Here is a 17,643-nt window from a genome sequence, read left to right as displayed (position 1 = left end):
TATAGTAGTATGTTTGGTCAGTTATTTCTTGAAATGTACACCATACTTATCGTTGCTGCACGGCTACTTTCGTTATTAATAATGTATAACTTTTGGGTAAACGGAATGACGCAATATGATAAAAGTTTTGTTCACAGATGTGCTAGATATTATACAAAGATATATATTATTAAAAGTTTTCATCGTACTATGTATACACAAATGTTATACCTAAAGATCTTTAAAAAATATATATACTATATGTTCCACGGAAGTTTTAAAGTTAAATAGTTATTATTATTATTTCAATATCAATGCGGAACTTGTGCCAATTTTAATGTTTTTGTTTTGTTAATTATACTATTATTGTTCGTTCGAAACTGAGAACCTAATTAGATTACACAAGTTAGATAAGCAAATTACTATTAGTTTATTGTGGTCATATTAACTGACGTTCGCAGTTACGCACTTTGTACAATTCATTTTAGTTTATATCAACTCCAGGGCAACGGTGATTGACAAATAAAAATATCACTAGGTACACTTAAGTGTATAAACGATATTAATACATCATAAGTATTTTTTAGGAAATAAAAAGTTTCGACCAAGTTTCAAAAGTAAAAAAAATATATATATATATACTAATTTAAGATAACCCTGCTTCATTTTATATTACATGTAAATTGTTTTAGTAAAAATATAAATTGTTTAAAATACTTATTGAGTTTGAACTAATGTCCCACTCGGCAATTTATAAGTAATATACTTAAAATGTTTTTGTGATAGGTATTTGGTGGAAAATTACATAATTAATATTAACATAAAAATGGAAATGATTCATATTATAAAATGTCTAAATGTTCAGTGCAATTATGCGAGAAATAAAAATACTGGTACAATAATTTTTTTAAATAAATAATAATATTACAGCGACTAACATTTTTTTAAATATAGTCAATATATTTTGAACGATTTACAGACAAACAAATAACTGTATATAACGTTATCGTTATAGTTCATTCATTTCATAGTTTATTCATAGTTCGAAGCGTTCGTTCATTTTATACTTTTTTTCTTATTTTTTTGGTGATTTTTATTAATTAAGTTTTTTTTTTGTTTGTTTTCAAATCTATTTCCAGATCCAAACCGGACACGTCCAAGCAACCGGCGTGTCGGTCCGGCGGATGCCGGGTGTGTTTGAAGAGTTTCAAGGAAGGCGACTATTCGCGTGTCTGCTTCGGGTGCAAGTTCAAAGTGTGCGAAGACTGCGCCACATCGTACACGAAAATCGACGAAAACCAAGACGAGGTAAAATGTCTTTTGCGTTAAAGGTGTATTATACAACGGTTTTGGTTTGGGGGCGAAAAAAATCGACGTACATTTTCTGTGCAACAACCCCCGTTAAGACCCATACGATTGGGGGGGGGGGTGGGAGGAGGGCCAAGACCATCAATTGCAAAACAGTCTGTTCCCATCCATTACGTGGTCAATCTAGAGCTGCCGACGCCGTACGATTACTTCCCCGCTGTTATTCTACCGGTCTAACAACAAATCCGTCAAGATTTCGCGTGGTTTCAATGCGAGCAAACGGTAACAGTGCGTGGACGGATATAAGGCAAAAACAAAAACAGGGTAGAAAAAAAAAATAGAAAAACAGAAAATAAGAGACTTATAAAAGACTATTTCGTTTATCTTCGATCAATTCCGACGGTACGTCACACACACACACACAAAAAGTACTTCTATTCTGTTTGTAAACGAACAGATTTTCCGAACATATCGGCTCTGCCGAGTAAATCGTCCAACCGCAAGTTTTAAGCTTTATTATTGTATATATATATATATAGATGTCTTTGGTATACTTATCGAATCATTAATAACGATTACGCAAATACTCGGACATTTCGTTCATTTAACTCCATTACGTGCGAGGATTATCGTTTAATTGTCGCTAACTAATGAAGTCAATGTCGACGCTTACAAATTCAATAATGATCACATTGTGTTAGAGCGCAGTCACGTTCAACGGTAAGTCCGTGTACCCAGTGAAATCCCAAATACAAAAACAAAATCAATTACACCATCTGTACGCTACTTGTCTCTGAAACATGTTAAATAATTAATCAGTATTGATATAAATTCGACAATGACATCCACTACTGTAATAACATGGAAAAGGTATCAACAAAATTGACTATACCGTATTAAACTAGTTCTTTACTTAGTGAATATTATAAATTAGAGTTCAATATTTTCTGAAGATATAAATTAAACGTTAAAAAAATTGGTAAAATTATGTATAAATTATAATTGAAAAAAAAAGATAAAAACTTTTTTGGGGAAAATTATTATCAAGTACAGTTTTTTTTCTAAAAAAAATGATAAAATGTTTGTTTCCAAATCCCAGGATAATATTATTTTTTAATTTTTAAAAAAATTGAATGTTTTAATAATATGAGTTTTTTTTATAAATTATCTAATTTGCGTATTGTGTTAGAACTAAGTTCACCAAAATTGTGGAGAATATCTTTACTATAGTTTGAGAATTTTTTTAATGATCTAATCATTTTTTTTCATGTATTTTAAAAGCATACTTTTAACTTTTAAAACGTTAAAAGTAACTTATAGTTTTCTAAATATTTTTGATGAACTAATTTTTAGTTCATTCAAAAATAATATTCCAAATTATGGGATTGAATTATCAAATATTTAAAAACCCTTAAGACAGATTAAATTAGTTCCTATTTTACTGTGATAATTTTGCAACTATTTCATGACACTTTGGTTTGGATTCCCGCATATCTATTTTTTGGGGTATATGATATAATATAGGCACAAATAAGAACAAATAATAAAATGCTTATAAAAAATACCTAAACCATAATTCTTGCTTTTTACTGCTATTTTCAAAATCGAATTCCAACAAAACAAACAATCATTGAATTCTTCTTCTTTTAATGGTGAAAGAATTTAAGCTTTTTGTTCGCTTAAAACTTTACAATATTGATCTACAAAAATTATTGATTTGATTGATGTAAAAAAATTGTAATTTTTGCTAAAGAAATATCTGTGATAATCTGAAAAAAGAAAAATAACTATACTATATTCCTTAATAAATTATTTATGGGTAGTGCCTTTTTGATTAAAATATAAACTTATCTTATAAAAAAATTAAAACAAAATGTACTCATAAAAATATAATAAATAAATTACTAATTATTTGTTAAATAAAAAAACTAAAATAAATTTGTATTCGGAATAATTACTTCATCTTTTACACTTTGACTGGATTGTTTTTAAAGTATTTGTGTGTATAATTCAACATAGAGAATATTTCAATTCAGATATAGACTAGAAAAAGGTATTTCACTAATGAAATGGTAGTTTATTATTTTTAGCAGGTGTGCTTTGTCATATGGTGAATCCGTACACTATACATTGTTTCAAAATCTGCTGACAGGTTTCTTGAAGTACTCACATGTGACGTGTGTTTACTACTGTAAAGTAGCAGGTTGTATACAAATGTATTGCATACCAAACGTCACTGCCGAAGTATAAACTATAACATATTATAATAAAGGCCTTGTACAAATATTATTATCCAGATATTGTGTCAAACTCTTGTGTGCATTTCAACATGAACTATTTATGTTTGATAAGCGTTTATAAATCAACCCTTTACTCCGATCTATATCATCACAAAAATAATTCTTGTCTTTATGTTAATCAATAACTCCTATATTTATTTCTAATTTTTCAGTTACCTTTTTAACAAAGTTAATTTTAATGTTAAAATGATGTAGAAATATAATATCTAAAAAAATATTTATCTTATTTCTGTTATGTACTGTATTATATTTATCCGATAAGATACAAGAGGACATTTTGACGGTAGTTATACACCGTTTTTTTCGATTAAACAAACAATTTGTTTTGTGTGATACAATTTAGTACAAATCTAAAAGTTTTTAAAAATCTTCAATTACCTACTAATTTACCTAGTAATATTATTTTTGTTTATTAACAAGGAAATCTTGAGCTTTCTGATGTATTTCGTTAGTCGTTTAATAGTGTACAGTTTTATTTTTACCGAAGCCTTTAAAGACTACGCAATAGTTGCGTATTGTTTACTCTAAATCCTTAAAAGTTCATTTTTTAATTTTTTTGTTTATAAAAAAAAAAGTTTTGAGTTTTAACTGCCCATGTATATTTTCTATTCGGTTTTAATTTAAAGTTTGTTTTTAACATAAAGAATAGAATATTTTACTAGTTACGAAGTTCATACAATAAATCGTTGAAAGTTTTAATAATTGTGGAAAAATAGTAGATATGATGCAGAAGAAAAACATACATTTCAACTATTTATATAAATAAAATATATTTTTACTGCATAAATACAACAAATTGCAATTACATATCATGTAGGTGTAATACATATATTTCAATTTATATTAAAATCGTTCGTATTATTATTAGATAATTTTTTTTCAACCGAAATTTGGTTATGATTTTTGTTTTTAACAATATAAAATTCATACCAATTTAATAATTAATTCATACGTCGTCTACGTTTTTACTGTGACTACGATCGATTTTTGAATAGGAATTTTTTTTATCTGGAAATATATAAAGTACTATGTGATGTCGGTTGTAAGAACTCACAAAGAAGCCTAACCTGAATACTGGTTGAGACACGAGATGAAAAATTCTCTCGGTAGTCGGGGTACACACTCGTTCTCTTTCAATTCAAAGACTTGGTGTCCATTGTGTTTGACGGGTTAGGACTTATGTGTGTGTGTGAGCGCAATGGATAGCAGAGTGCATGGTAGTGAGATAAACAGGGAAAACGACGCACTTTATATCAGCCTGTTCAGAAATTAAGTTGGAAAAAAAATATAGGCTCGTTGTCCGCACAATGGCGGGTTAGCTTTTGTACATATCGATGTCGGGCTGATGGAGAAACGGGCATTGTGTGTCGTGAAATCTTCAAAAACCCTTTTTAAAAGCAACAGATACCAAACAGTATAAATGGCTGTCACCCTTTTCCGTTAACCTTGTACGGCCTCTGAAAAGATTGCCCATCACACGATATTTGATCCAGAGTATATAGGCATATCGGTGATCTTAAGATTTGCATGGTAGACAGCATTCTGTCCGTATGCATATTATAATAATATTACGGTTATACTGATAAATGATAATGTAACTATTTTCATAGCATGTTATCTATTCGGTGAAAACATATATTTTATTCTTATTCAAATGTAGATTAGGTACGCCATACGCAAACTATTATAAATCTTAACTTCGCAATGTATAACTTCTGTAAGACAAATGAGACGTAAACGTACAAGTCTAGCGTTGTTCAACAGGACTTGCAATCAAGAACGCTTACGGGTCGATACTTAACACATACACTTAAAGTGTATTAGTAAAGAACTGCGCGAGTCTTATACATAGCAGCAGTCGGCATTATTTGACTAATACTATAAATAATATTACACTTGTATATTTTTCAATTCGCGGTAGTTTGTCGAGCATACGGTTTTTGTAGAATTCATCTCGAGTCTGTGAAACTGTAGCTGTAATGGTTTCTTATATCAACTGTTTTCTTTTACACATAACATTTATTGCGATTTTCTATTAAACCGAACAATCCCTAGCGTGACTCGTTACGCAATTCCGTAAAGCTAACTTTTTCCATTGTTTATTCGTGACGCTATTATAGATAAATATTTTAAAATAAATATATATTACATATATCTTGGCCGTGTTGTGTTACTAGTAATAACAGGGTATTGTGCTAATATTTCTTTTTTTACATTTACTACTGCACAGATCGAATGTACAGTCTGGAAATTAATTCTAGGCCTCATGTTGTTCGGTCTTCCATTGCATTTTTTTAACCTTTTTTCTTGTTTTTTTCTGGTCTCTTGTCCTTTGATAATCTTCTAGCATGGGTTTTTTTTATTATACCAACGCGCAATGATTAAACGCGGCATTGTTGTATTTAAATAACTGCAATATCATCTTTGTGCGCAAGGTGAAGTTGATTTTTGAAATAAAATATTATAAAGGTCTCCAGCTACAGCTACAGAATCGGTTTCGTGTACGTCGAATTGTTTGTAAGCCACTCCAAAAATGTGTTACCATTCATCTAACGACGATAATCGGCATTATTAGACTTCCATTCAAAACATATCAATCCGCTTTCGAAAAAACCATCTTTGATTCCGATTCATGTACAACATTAAGCCGTTTGCCTTTTCCCGGAGGATTACCCACGCCAATTGTCAATACTCTAGCAAAATCCTTACCTTTTAAACGCAAGTCGCGGTACGCCTACTACCAATCACACATTACATTATTGTTCACAAAGAACATATTTTATATTCCTTTCCATTAAACCACTACTTTGCTGAAACATCATTTATTATTTTTATCACAGTATGATCATGCAAACTATTGTAAAATTTCGTCAATAGAGTTAACTGATATTATACATAACTAGTATAATAGTTAAGTGCAAATTTAAAATCATTTCATGTCTTCATAGATGATTATAGTGAAATGTTTGTCGCTATAAATTATTCGTTTTATTTTGTGTATAATAGACATAATACATAATTTTACTATTTGTCTTAGTATTGGATTTTTTTCTAACACCAAATAAAACGCTCTAAATAACATTATAAAGTATTTTTGTAGTAAAAAAAATTAAGAATTGCCTCTTCTAAAAATAATTGGGATCTATAAATTGTTCGGCTATACCTGTAAAAAGGCAATGCTAACCACACACAATAATTATTGTACCACAGTATTCGGTTCGAACAAACTAACCTTCAGTCTTATGCCTATTATCGATTAATTTGTGTACAATCTATTATAATGTTAAAATTTCATATTACGAATAATAAATCACTGATATACCAAGTAAAGTAATATTACAGAATTTTATTTACATTGTCAACTATGGGTCGATTAACCACATCGTTCGGATTACAGATTATAAATTGCTCAGGACTCAATAAAAAAAACACATTTTTGATTTTAATGGAGCAATTTTTTGTGTAGAAATATGCTAAAATAATGAAATCAAAATAATTTATTAAAATTTTAGGTATTTGCTTTTAATAAAATATATTAAACAAAACTCAAACAGTTCACACCATATTTAATTAAATTGGGTATTCCAAACAGCTTTCTTAATTTGTTGTCAAACTTTTATAATGTTTAGTGGAATAAATTATTCATTCATAAATATAATAGTTACTTTATTATCGTTTATAGATTTTCAAATAATGTGAACGCATTAACTGACATTATGATGTTCGTTTAATATTAGCTTTATTGATGTATTACATTGTAAATAGTATCTATATTAATCGAACTTTAGCGAATTTTAGTCAATTTTTATTGTGTTTTACAAATTAGAGGTACAAATCCAAAATCACTTGTCAAAAAAAATTTTAAATGGTGTTTTTTTGCAATAAACGTTCTTTTATTTCAGGTATTTTTAAAGTCAAACCAATCAAATTATATTTTTTTTTTAGTAGTTTACCTTTATGACTTATATGTAAAATAACAACCATTCAGTTATCATATAAATTGTATTATAACTGTATTGATATTTTATTACATTTCTACGATGTTTCAGACCGTTTTAAAAAATATACCACTAATATAAGTAACATCAATATAATTTATCTATTGGTACCCATTATTTATAGTACCTACTAAGTACTTAAGAAATCCTACATAATTAAAAGTCTTATGATAATTTGATTTCAAGTTAGTTATGCATGTTCGAGAGTAAAATTTAGAGATAAGTAGTTTTACATAAGAGTTAGATGATTATTCAGTTTTTTTGCCTAAAGAAAAGTTTAGCACGTCTAGATGGTAGGCAAACATCTAACCTACTTCCAAGGCTTAGTCGAGTTACACAATATTGATGTAAACCCAAAAACTGGGTTAAAACAAAGATACTGGAGCCGTGTCAAAGATTGGCCTCTCTCTATTGCAAAACTTAAAGGCACCCTTGGAATATACATAATATTATAAGAATAAAGGGGAAAATAATTTTTTTTTCCCTCGCAAACCGAGACATACGCCATTAAATATTTAAGATGCTTTCATATTTTCATTAAAAATGCATAAGCTTAAAATTCACTTTTTTCGGATTATTTATTATATTCCGGTTTAAGAACGGAGCGTATTTTATTTTTAGAACTTGTGTGTGTGTGTGTGTAATTTTCGATCCTAATTTTGACGCGGGACAACACGGTTTTTTTTAATAATAACCGGATAAGCATTATATTGAAATTTTCAACTCGGCTTCACGGCTACCGTGCTACCGTTTTCGGCGCCCCTCGTATACACACACCCACCCCAATGCGGAATCGACAAGAAAATTAACGAGATTCTGTGTTGGTGGCGGTGCGGCGGTAACGAGCCGAGCGACAAGCCATATACTGCAATTAGATTTCGATGACGTGCACCACGTGTGTGTGTGCTTCGAGTTGCCTATTCCATGTGCATACCCGTACACAAAAGAAGCACACACACACACAAAGGCCTCTAACGATTTATCCGCAGTATACTTACTACTACACCCGGTCGCCCGCAACTTACCAGCCCAAGCACTCTTCCTCCTCCTCAGCTTTTGCATTTGCTCCGGCGGCACTGTCTGCCGGTAATTTATTTAACCGCCGTTCCTCGTGTCTTCTTCCCATTTGGGCAATAACTCATTTCACTAACCACCGCAGACTACCATAACAACTCCACCTCTCTCCCCCCCCCCACCCCACTTTTCGAATTGCCCTCGTTTTTCGTCTCACGATTTGTCTTAATTTGTTTTTCACTCAAAGACACCGCAGCAGTTGGTTCCCTGTTGCGCTTATCTCTTCCGACCGTCATCGCCATTGCCGTGCGCGTACAATGCAATAATAGTAATAATAATAATAATAATAATACAAATAATAGTAACAACAAAAATAATAATTTGACAACGATATGGTAATATTTATTATTACTCACAAATCACGGTGGTGACAGGAAAACACATGTCTGCGTACACGATTTTTTTTTCGATTACCACGATATTTTGAGCCTTGGAATTATTTGAGTCTAGTTTAAACTCTGTATGAACTTTTGCAAATTAAAAAGCTAGGAAAAAAGAGTTATGTATGGACGAAGAGGATAAACAAGTTTACCACTGTTGAAACGATGACAGTGACTGAATATATAATAAGTATAAATGTGTTAACAATTAACATATAATTTACTCATTTATTAGACTGAAAACATTTTTTAAATTCGACATGATTTTGTAATAAATATTATCTATATTCATAAATCAAATTATGAAACATGATATTTTTTAAATTGAAGTTCCCTCTAACACGGGACAAAATTTAGATACAATGTAATAGAAAAATCTTAATTTATTGGTGTTATATTATATTGGTCATCAATTAAGCCCATGTGAATCATTTTCTTATGGCCCCTAAAGTACTTAACCTGGCTCTGCGTGCATTATGATTTAAGGCGGCGCACCCTCGACAAATAAAGAGTTATTAAACAGAAAATCAAAAATAATAAAACATAATTGGCCTATAAAACCAGGTACTAAATTCTGAAATAACAACTCACTGGATGTAACGGTCCATTTATGTGAACCTAATAATTGAATGTTTTTATATAAGTGTTAACATGATTGAAATACGAAATTAATTGTTATCAAGTTTTTTTTAAAAACATAAATATGTTATGTTATGTTAAAATTTGTATTACATTTTCCGTGCAAAACTATAAAGTCTATGCTATAAATTTTTTTTTTTTTTTACAAAAAAAGTTTATCTTAATATAATTTATTAGATTTTTATACTTGAATGCTAAAATTCATCTTTATAATAACTACTTTATACTTATTTACTTTGTAGGGGGAGCTGTTTTGTTCATAATAAAACTATAGACGGTATATAGAGCACACCGACAATTGCTGTAAAATACTCATTAACTAAGTACATAACAGTAGCAGTGTCCTCGCGGTGGTGGTCGACGTTAAACTGACATTTGTATTCATTATAATAATTAAAAACTCGGTGGAATGTTAAGAGGACGAGAATACAATTACTTTTCAACCTTAGTAATATTTTTAAGATAAATTAACTAGTCGGTAAAAAAACAGTTTACTATAAGCTACAGTCTTTGATTTTTTAATTTTTTTTTTTTTTATTGTTTGTTAGTTATTACATATCAATTTTTAACGCAATAATTATTAAAAGTATTACACTGTCTGGTATGATATCGGTCAATAACCTGTTATGACCTGTCATATGTATAGACCCCTAGGTTTTATGCTGACTTGTATTTTATCAGTACATCTTAGTTATTATAAAATAGACTAATATATAGAGTTTTGGTTTTATTGTTCTATAATAATATAATATTAACGGTTGACGAGCAAAATTAAAACGGGATGGTACTTAAAATATTAATTGTTGTTCTGTAAGACGGCGATTAGAGTAGGCAATTTAGCTACATGCGTGACTTCATTATCTATGAAATCTTGATGTTATGTATCTAGAAAATTGAAAACTTTACATACTTATATACTCATTATTAATTATTAAAAACAAGTATTGCAAAAATAAATACATAATTTACGGTTTTATATTACACTTGAGAAAATGCGATAAATTGACTGGTCTTTAAAATCTTTTTAATTAAAAAAAGTATGATAAAAAAAAACTATTTAGTTTGGAAATACTTAACAAAAAAAAAATGTGTGATATATTATTACTCTGTTACAAAAAAGAACAAAACACCATATTATTTGTATTTCTATTTTATAAAGTTATTTTTGTATGTTGCGAAAACCCTAATTAATTTGACCTACTTAGGGGGTTAATTCAAGTACTATAACTTACACTGCTTGTGTTCGGGACATTAATATTTATTTAAGTACACCGTATTCGTTATTGTGTTTTAAACACAGCCAAAAAATTAACTACTTATCGTTATCCTAATCGGTTCAATTTTTCTAAAACCAACTTACCAACCATTTATTATTTTATAAAAATTGCTATATTCAAGTTACAATACCGGAAAACTATGACCTAGTTATTTTGATAACATGATAATATACTTGAACACTTTCCGTTGACGTTTAAGGTTTACAATAATGACACATACAGAGTGATTACAAAAGAATACCACAACTTTCATTAAACTTTAATAGTGTAATAATTGAACGTACTGTTTCTAACTATTAACTAAAAACTTCAATTTGATTTTAGTTGCTTTTTTTGTGGTAAGTTTTCAAGAATGTAGCAAAATGAGTTGTAAACATTGAGTTGATATACATATTATTATTTCCACATACTTAAGAATAGTTCATTAAAACTAGTATCTTACACTGTGAATAATGCAATTTTATTAGTGTACCTTCATACATCTTTAATAATTAAATTTTGGATTTTTATTTTGAAATATTTTATTCGTATGGGATAGGATTGAAAAGATTTGAATTTTTACATTATTTCGTTTTACATCGTGTAATATTTTGGTCTTGGACGACATTAGTAGAGTTATTGTTCATTTTAATATTATAAGTGATTGGCACGTTTGTGATTGAACAATTGGGTCGTTAATTGTAAAAGTGGTGTAAATCCAAATTTGTATAATATACATACTATTGCTTAATGGCGTCACATTTAGTCATGTCTCTCGTTATAAAAAAGAAGCAACTACAACAAATGCAAAAAAAAAAAATTAATTGAACACACTGAATATGAAGATTTGTATTTGTTTTGCTACACATTAATTCTTAGAAGGCTGGTTATTTCAAAATTCAGTGACAAGAAGATAATTCACTTTTACAATGAACGACACAATTTCTCAAATGACCAGCATATTATTTTGCGTATAGGTGTCTTGTACACATAGTTGTAACAGTTTGAATTTTGACATTATTGTTGCAGAACACGTGGTGCTGCAGTATTTGCCGTCGAAAACAACAGAGTTCATCTATACTACAACCCGTGCTGGCGCAAAATTCCACAGATAGCTTGCTGGACGTGCCCATAGTGGATACCTTACAGCGGCGGCATTCGGACGTCAAAATCGGAAGGAACTCGGGAAGTGGCGGATCCGGAAACGGGTCGCTGGGTTCGGGGTTGGCTCCACCGCGGTCGCCCGAACTTAGGCGACACTCGGACGTCTCCCCGTCCACGTTAAAGGACATGGAAAAGGTAAACACCGTTATAATTATTTCGGCAAACACAACAATGTCCCGGCAACACTTCCACTCGTTTGTGTGGTAGTTAAGAGTAAACACCATTAAACGCACCGTTCGCAATAATAAACTCGACCAATATGCGTACTAGATCGGGTCGAGAAGAATTCCAGTTTAACGACTAAAAACAATTTGTACGACACCGAAAACGCGGTATTAATTGGGTTTTCGACTTGTTATTCAGTCGAAATAATAATTATTATTATTGTGGAAAATAAAATTAATACAAAAACCTTTTGTAGTAGACTAAAAAATAAATAGTGTATTATGTTAATTTCCGTCACCTTGGGTATTGGGATACGCCATTTTTTTTATCTGTGTATAGTTAACAATATGTTCAACTCATTGAAAATACTTTTAAAGATATTGTAGTTAACATGTATAATAAGTCTAACACTATTAGTTAAACAGTTAGTATTATATTCTGATGTAATGGAAAAGAAACTAATTTAGAAACAAAATTAAAGTAACAATAAGCCACACGCTGAGAGCCATTTTTAATGGAAAATAAAAATACAAATTTAATTGGATATACGGGTGTATAATGGATCACCCTTTTTGAAATATTTTTTTGCTACCTACATATTTTTGGTGTAATTAATTTCCATGTACCCTTTTCTGGTCCAGTGACAATCTCGATTTTGCGCTTCTTGGCGGTTAGATTAATTTAATATTTTTAACTCTTGGTAAAATAAATATATAAATATACATATAATTTACATTTTTGACTATGTCGTCCTGTTAAGAGCAATGGATGTGGATCGTTTCAAAATAAAAATCTCAGTTAGTTACGAATGTATTTATTGAGTAATTGACAATTATCGCTTTGTTAATGCAGACTGATTAGCGAAGGATAGCTTCTGGACTAGTATTAATCCGCACAACATTCCAGCAATATAGTATATAATATAAATATAGGACTTTACCAAATTTCCGATGCAGCTTTAATAGCTTTTAATTTAGATGATAGCACTATATAAACAATTAGACAAGATTTAAAGAAACATGATTGGTGTCGAATGATATATTAAATAAGAATCACGAATACGCGAGGAGTAGGACTGGCATAAAAATGATCGCCCTGCTGGCTACAGAACTCTTGTAGAAAAAATACTCTGAAAACTGATCAAATAATATATGAAAGAAATAACGCACAACTCATTCTGACTGACTGAGCAACCGAATGAAATGATGGTTGAGTAACTGCTTTTACCGGAAGTCTCATTCTGTTTACTTAAGTTTTGTCAAAGGGGAGACATATTGTAAAGGATGTGTCATTGTGAGGTCGCAAGTGTATAACCTTTTTAACGTAGCCTAGTTATTATTGCGTATGGCTTTTATTGACCGGAGTAGGATTTAAAGTCTATGGAAAGATTGGTAGTCGCTCCTAGCCTAGTGTACACCAGTCATATTTATATTTAATATAATTGTTTAATTACAAATCAGTATGAGAAATTTTGTGCTTATTGTACTTCAAACCCTTATTTATGATAAATAAAGTTTAGATTAATAATATCAAAAATTTAATGTTAAGAAAATGTCGACTAATATAACATAAGGTGAACACAGTTGGCAAGTTTCTACATCAATTGAGTAAGTTTCGAGTAATTGATATATCAATCCACGAAAGTTTTAATGCATTCATAAGTTTCTACATTTCAATTTATTTTTTCATATAACTGTGCTCATTTTTAAAAGTGTAATTATTATTTTTTTTTTTAATGAAACAAAAATCAGCTATTCGTTAAAGGAAAAAGCTGCGTAGTTTTTAAACACAAAAAACAATTTAAACTCGACTATACTATGAAAATAGTAATTACTAACATCTAATCGTATTTCCCTGGTAGCTTACTGCGTAGCTACTTCTAATACAAACACATATAGTATAAGCTCGACTAAAACAGTCATATAAACTCAAAGCTTATATTATTTAGAATTGATGTACTGAACTAATTCGGTGTGCAAAGCTTTGTTTAAAATGGTATTGTGAATGTTATCATTTATTCCTAAATTAATACTGTTAATTCTTTTGATCGATATGTTAACCGTAGTGCGTTTAAATTAATTGTGATTAATATAATAGTACGATCAGTTTAAATTACATTTTTGAAAATTATACTAAAACTAAGAAAAATTGTTTGTTTAATTTTAATTAAAAAATTAATCACATTTCGATACGCTTATTTGAGTATATTTGTTTGTTTACATTATAATATATTTGTGTCCTAATTGTTTATAAACAAGTATAGTTTGCTAAATTTCGGGTTTCTAAACACATTTGAACTAAAAATCATCCTCCTCAGGAGAGAAAAAAATTATAATGTATGAACTGTAAGAAAATCTCATAATTTTTGTTTTTATATAATATTGCATTCATAATATACATGTTTTGTCATTGAGACAATAAACTAAAAATTATTAATTCCTTATTGCTACAATACACATAATAATAAGAAAATAAGATTTTAATAATTATAGCGTGAAGAATACAAAAAAAAAATGGAAATTTTTTTTTTTTGTTTCCAGGCTGCAGCTGCCCTTAAGGTAGGAGATAGAAGTCGAATAACAGACGATAAACTGTGGAACAGAGACACTGGTCTAAGACAAAAACGAGGGTCTGCCGGCGCGGTAGTCGGACAAAGTACAAATCAGACACAACCAAATGTATTTCGGTTCAACGAATCGCGCCGAGAATCTAAGATATCCATGGCCACCGGTACAGTATTAAGTTTATTTCATTAAAACCCGTTAATCTAATTCTTCGCCGGGAAAAGATTATTAAATTATCTTGCCGTCAAATTATAACGGAACCTCATGCCTCTGTTATTACATTAATAATATCGATGAAGGAATTATCGAAATTCAATTAAAAGAAACATTATTATAAAATTCGATTTTTTTATTTTATATTATCATTTGTGTTAACATAAATGCGTATTATAAAAACTGTAACTATAAACGGCAGGAAATACGATTATTTCCTAGTGTAGCGGTTATTAAATTATTTATTTCATTTTTTTTTCAAATGAAATACATTATACCAGTGCATTTCTGTTGAATTTAATACAGTTTCTATTGTATTATTATAATCCATTCTTTTGTTGGACTCATCAATTTTACAATTTCTTTTACCGTAGTAAAATGTCAATTTCCCACAAAACTGTTGTCGGTGTAGTTTATAGGTTTGGAGTTTAAATAAAAAGTAACATCAGAACTTTTAAAAAATTGATAAAAAAGTATATTGTAAAAAACATACAGATGTTTATAGAAACTTTGAAAACAAAAATGTTCACTAAATTAATTAATTTTACTGAGTACGATTTGTACATTTGTTTTTAATTTGATACTTAAAAAAATGTAATAACAATAAAAGATTATTAATTTTATAATTCTACAATAGAAATAATTATGTAATACAATAATTATACTAGTAATATATAAAATGTTATAAAAAACATTATTTATTATCGTTTTATGTTTTGAGCTTGTTTAAAAGGGAAAACATGTGTTTAAATTTTGAAAAAGATTTTAATGTGGGAACTGAAGCACTGAGCTCTTAATTTGGGGTACACGTTTTAAACCTCTTTATTTTTATTTGAATATAAACTGGAATGATTTAACGCACTAAGGGTAATTAGGGAACACATTTTACAGTTGGCAAAAAAACCAACAAGTTTTTTTGCTTAAGCCCGGGAAATGTTCGGTATTTTCGCGAAAAAATGGATTTTATGAGGTTTATTCGTACTAAAAAAAAACCTGACCGTGTCGGTTTTTTCCAAACAAAGGGTTATTGGCAACCCTGCATTTTAATGTCATTACTTAAATTGTATATCTAACAAAGAGCTTTAAAAAACCTGTGCGCCGAGTTATGCTCAAATGTTTCAAGCTATCCAGTTTTGCTGCGTTAACGAAATATTTTTTTTGATAATATTATTAAATGTGCGTTTTGCTTTTATTGTGTTTCTGTTTTAATTTATAAGTTATAATATCTTCCAGATGATTCTACCGACGACCCGGAAGACGCAGAAACCCGATGGAGGAGAGGAGCTCGTGGTGCTGTGCAGAGAGTAAGAAGGAAATCTAGGGTGCAAAAACAGCACAGCTATGATGACGACATTAAATCCGGTACCGGGCAAGGACCACAGGGTGTTACATCGAATTTGACAGCAGACCTTCAAGGTATGTTTATTTTATTATTCAATATTAGCTACTAGCTATTAATATACTTTATATTTCTATAATATACTATACACGTCTACACATTTCGAAATGTTTTTTTTAGTGTGTTACAAAAAATGTTTTGCAATTTGTAAAATATTATTTTTCTTTCTTTCCAAAAGTTAAATCGGAAATTGATTTTCTCATAAAGTTTCTCCGCTTTTTAGTCTCATAACTTTCTGGTTATTGTTAGCACCATGTGGTATCGATATGTTTATAACTTTGGGTACTTTTCAAGACATTACTAGAACTATTTAACGACGTTGTTACTACACATTTAAATAATATATATATATATATATAACAGTTTCTTAATATATTTTTTAAGAAATATATATGTATATCGTACACATGTCGTATATTATGTAATACCGTTATATTGGAATCGTTAAAAACAAATCAACTTACAGTTGAGAATACCATCCTCCCTGTAGGCGACTAAGGCCTTATAACCTAATCATTTAGAGAAAACGAAGTACAATTATAAAATGAATTATTCCATTAAAAAACTTAAATAAAATTATAAATTTTTTCTCAAAAAATAATGTTTTTTTTAAATTTATTTTTATTTTTTATAGCATAGATTAAAAAATATAAGTACATTACAACATTATTTAAATTTATTGTTATTATATTATTCTCATTATTTAATTCATATTATTATATTATTACGTTCACAACAATATAATCTACACATTGTTATTATGAATTAATATTTTCGAAATTTTTTTTCTATTTCTTCTAATAAAATGACCTAATTCTGACGTTAAGGAGGTGTTTCAGAGTTTTTAATTGTTTTAAGCTTGCAATTTTTCATTATTATATTACAGTATTCATCCAGGACAAAATCATTTGGTCGTCATTCGACATTATTGAATTGTAGGTTATACAATAACTAGGTTATATAATATACTTATATCTTTATTACGGTTGAAGTTATTATAAAACGTAAGTTGCACAATATAAAAGTCAAATAGGGTAAATATTACTGGGTAAAATGTTATCCAATTTGTCTCCAGAATTAAGTTAATCACTAAGACGTATAAAGAAGCAAATTCTAAGTATAACCAAAATCATTTACAAATAAAAACTGTGATTAGGTACAACACAAACTGATATTTTTTACATGAACTTGGGAAATATTATAA

General features: G+C 29.4%; 1 protein-coding gene across 2 annotated transcripts in view; it reads left to right on the top strand.

Moving 5' to 3' along the window:
- LOC126838872 (regulating synaptic membrane exocytosis protein 1) overlaps positions 1 to 17,643 on the top strand; it is a 94,519-nt gene that overhangs the window by 52,170 nt on the left and 24,706 nt on the right. For both annotated transcript variants that reach the window (XM_050573650.1, XM_050573640.1), the window contains exons 5-8: positions 1,119 to 1,287; positions 11,964 to 12,233; positions 14,804 to 14,993; positions 16,274 to 16,456. In XM_050573650.1, the coding sequence (XP_050429607.1) occupies positions 1,119 to 1,287; positions 11,964 to 12,233; positions 14,804 to 14,993; positions 16,274 to 16,456 (812 nt within the window). The remainder of the gene's footprint in view (positions 1 to 1,118; positions 1,288 to 11,963; positions 12,234 to 14,803; positions 14,994 to 16,273; positions 16,457 to 17,643) is intronic.

Source organism: Adelges cooleyi, unplaced genomic scaffold, assembly GCF_023614345.1.
Source record: "Adelges cooleyi isolate 19-005CV unplaced genomic scaffold, UGA_ACOO_1.1 ACOO_flye_CR_arks_rails_tigmint_CR_PRNA_108, whole genome shotgun sequence".
Classification (NCBI taxonomy): domain Eukaryota; kingdom Metazoa; phylum Arthropoda; class Insecta; order Hemiptera; family Adelgidae; genus Adelges; species Adelges cooleyi.
The sequence above is the reverse complement of the archived record's forward strand: the minus strand, read 5'-3'. Positions and strand labels throughout refer to the sequence as shown.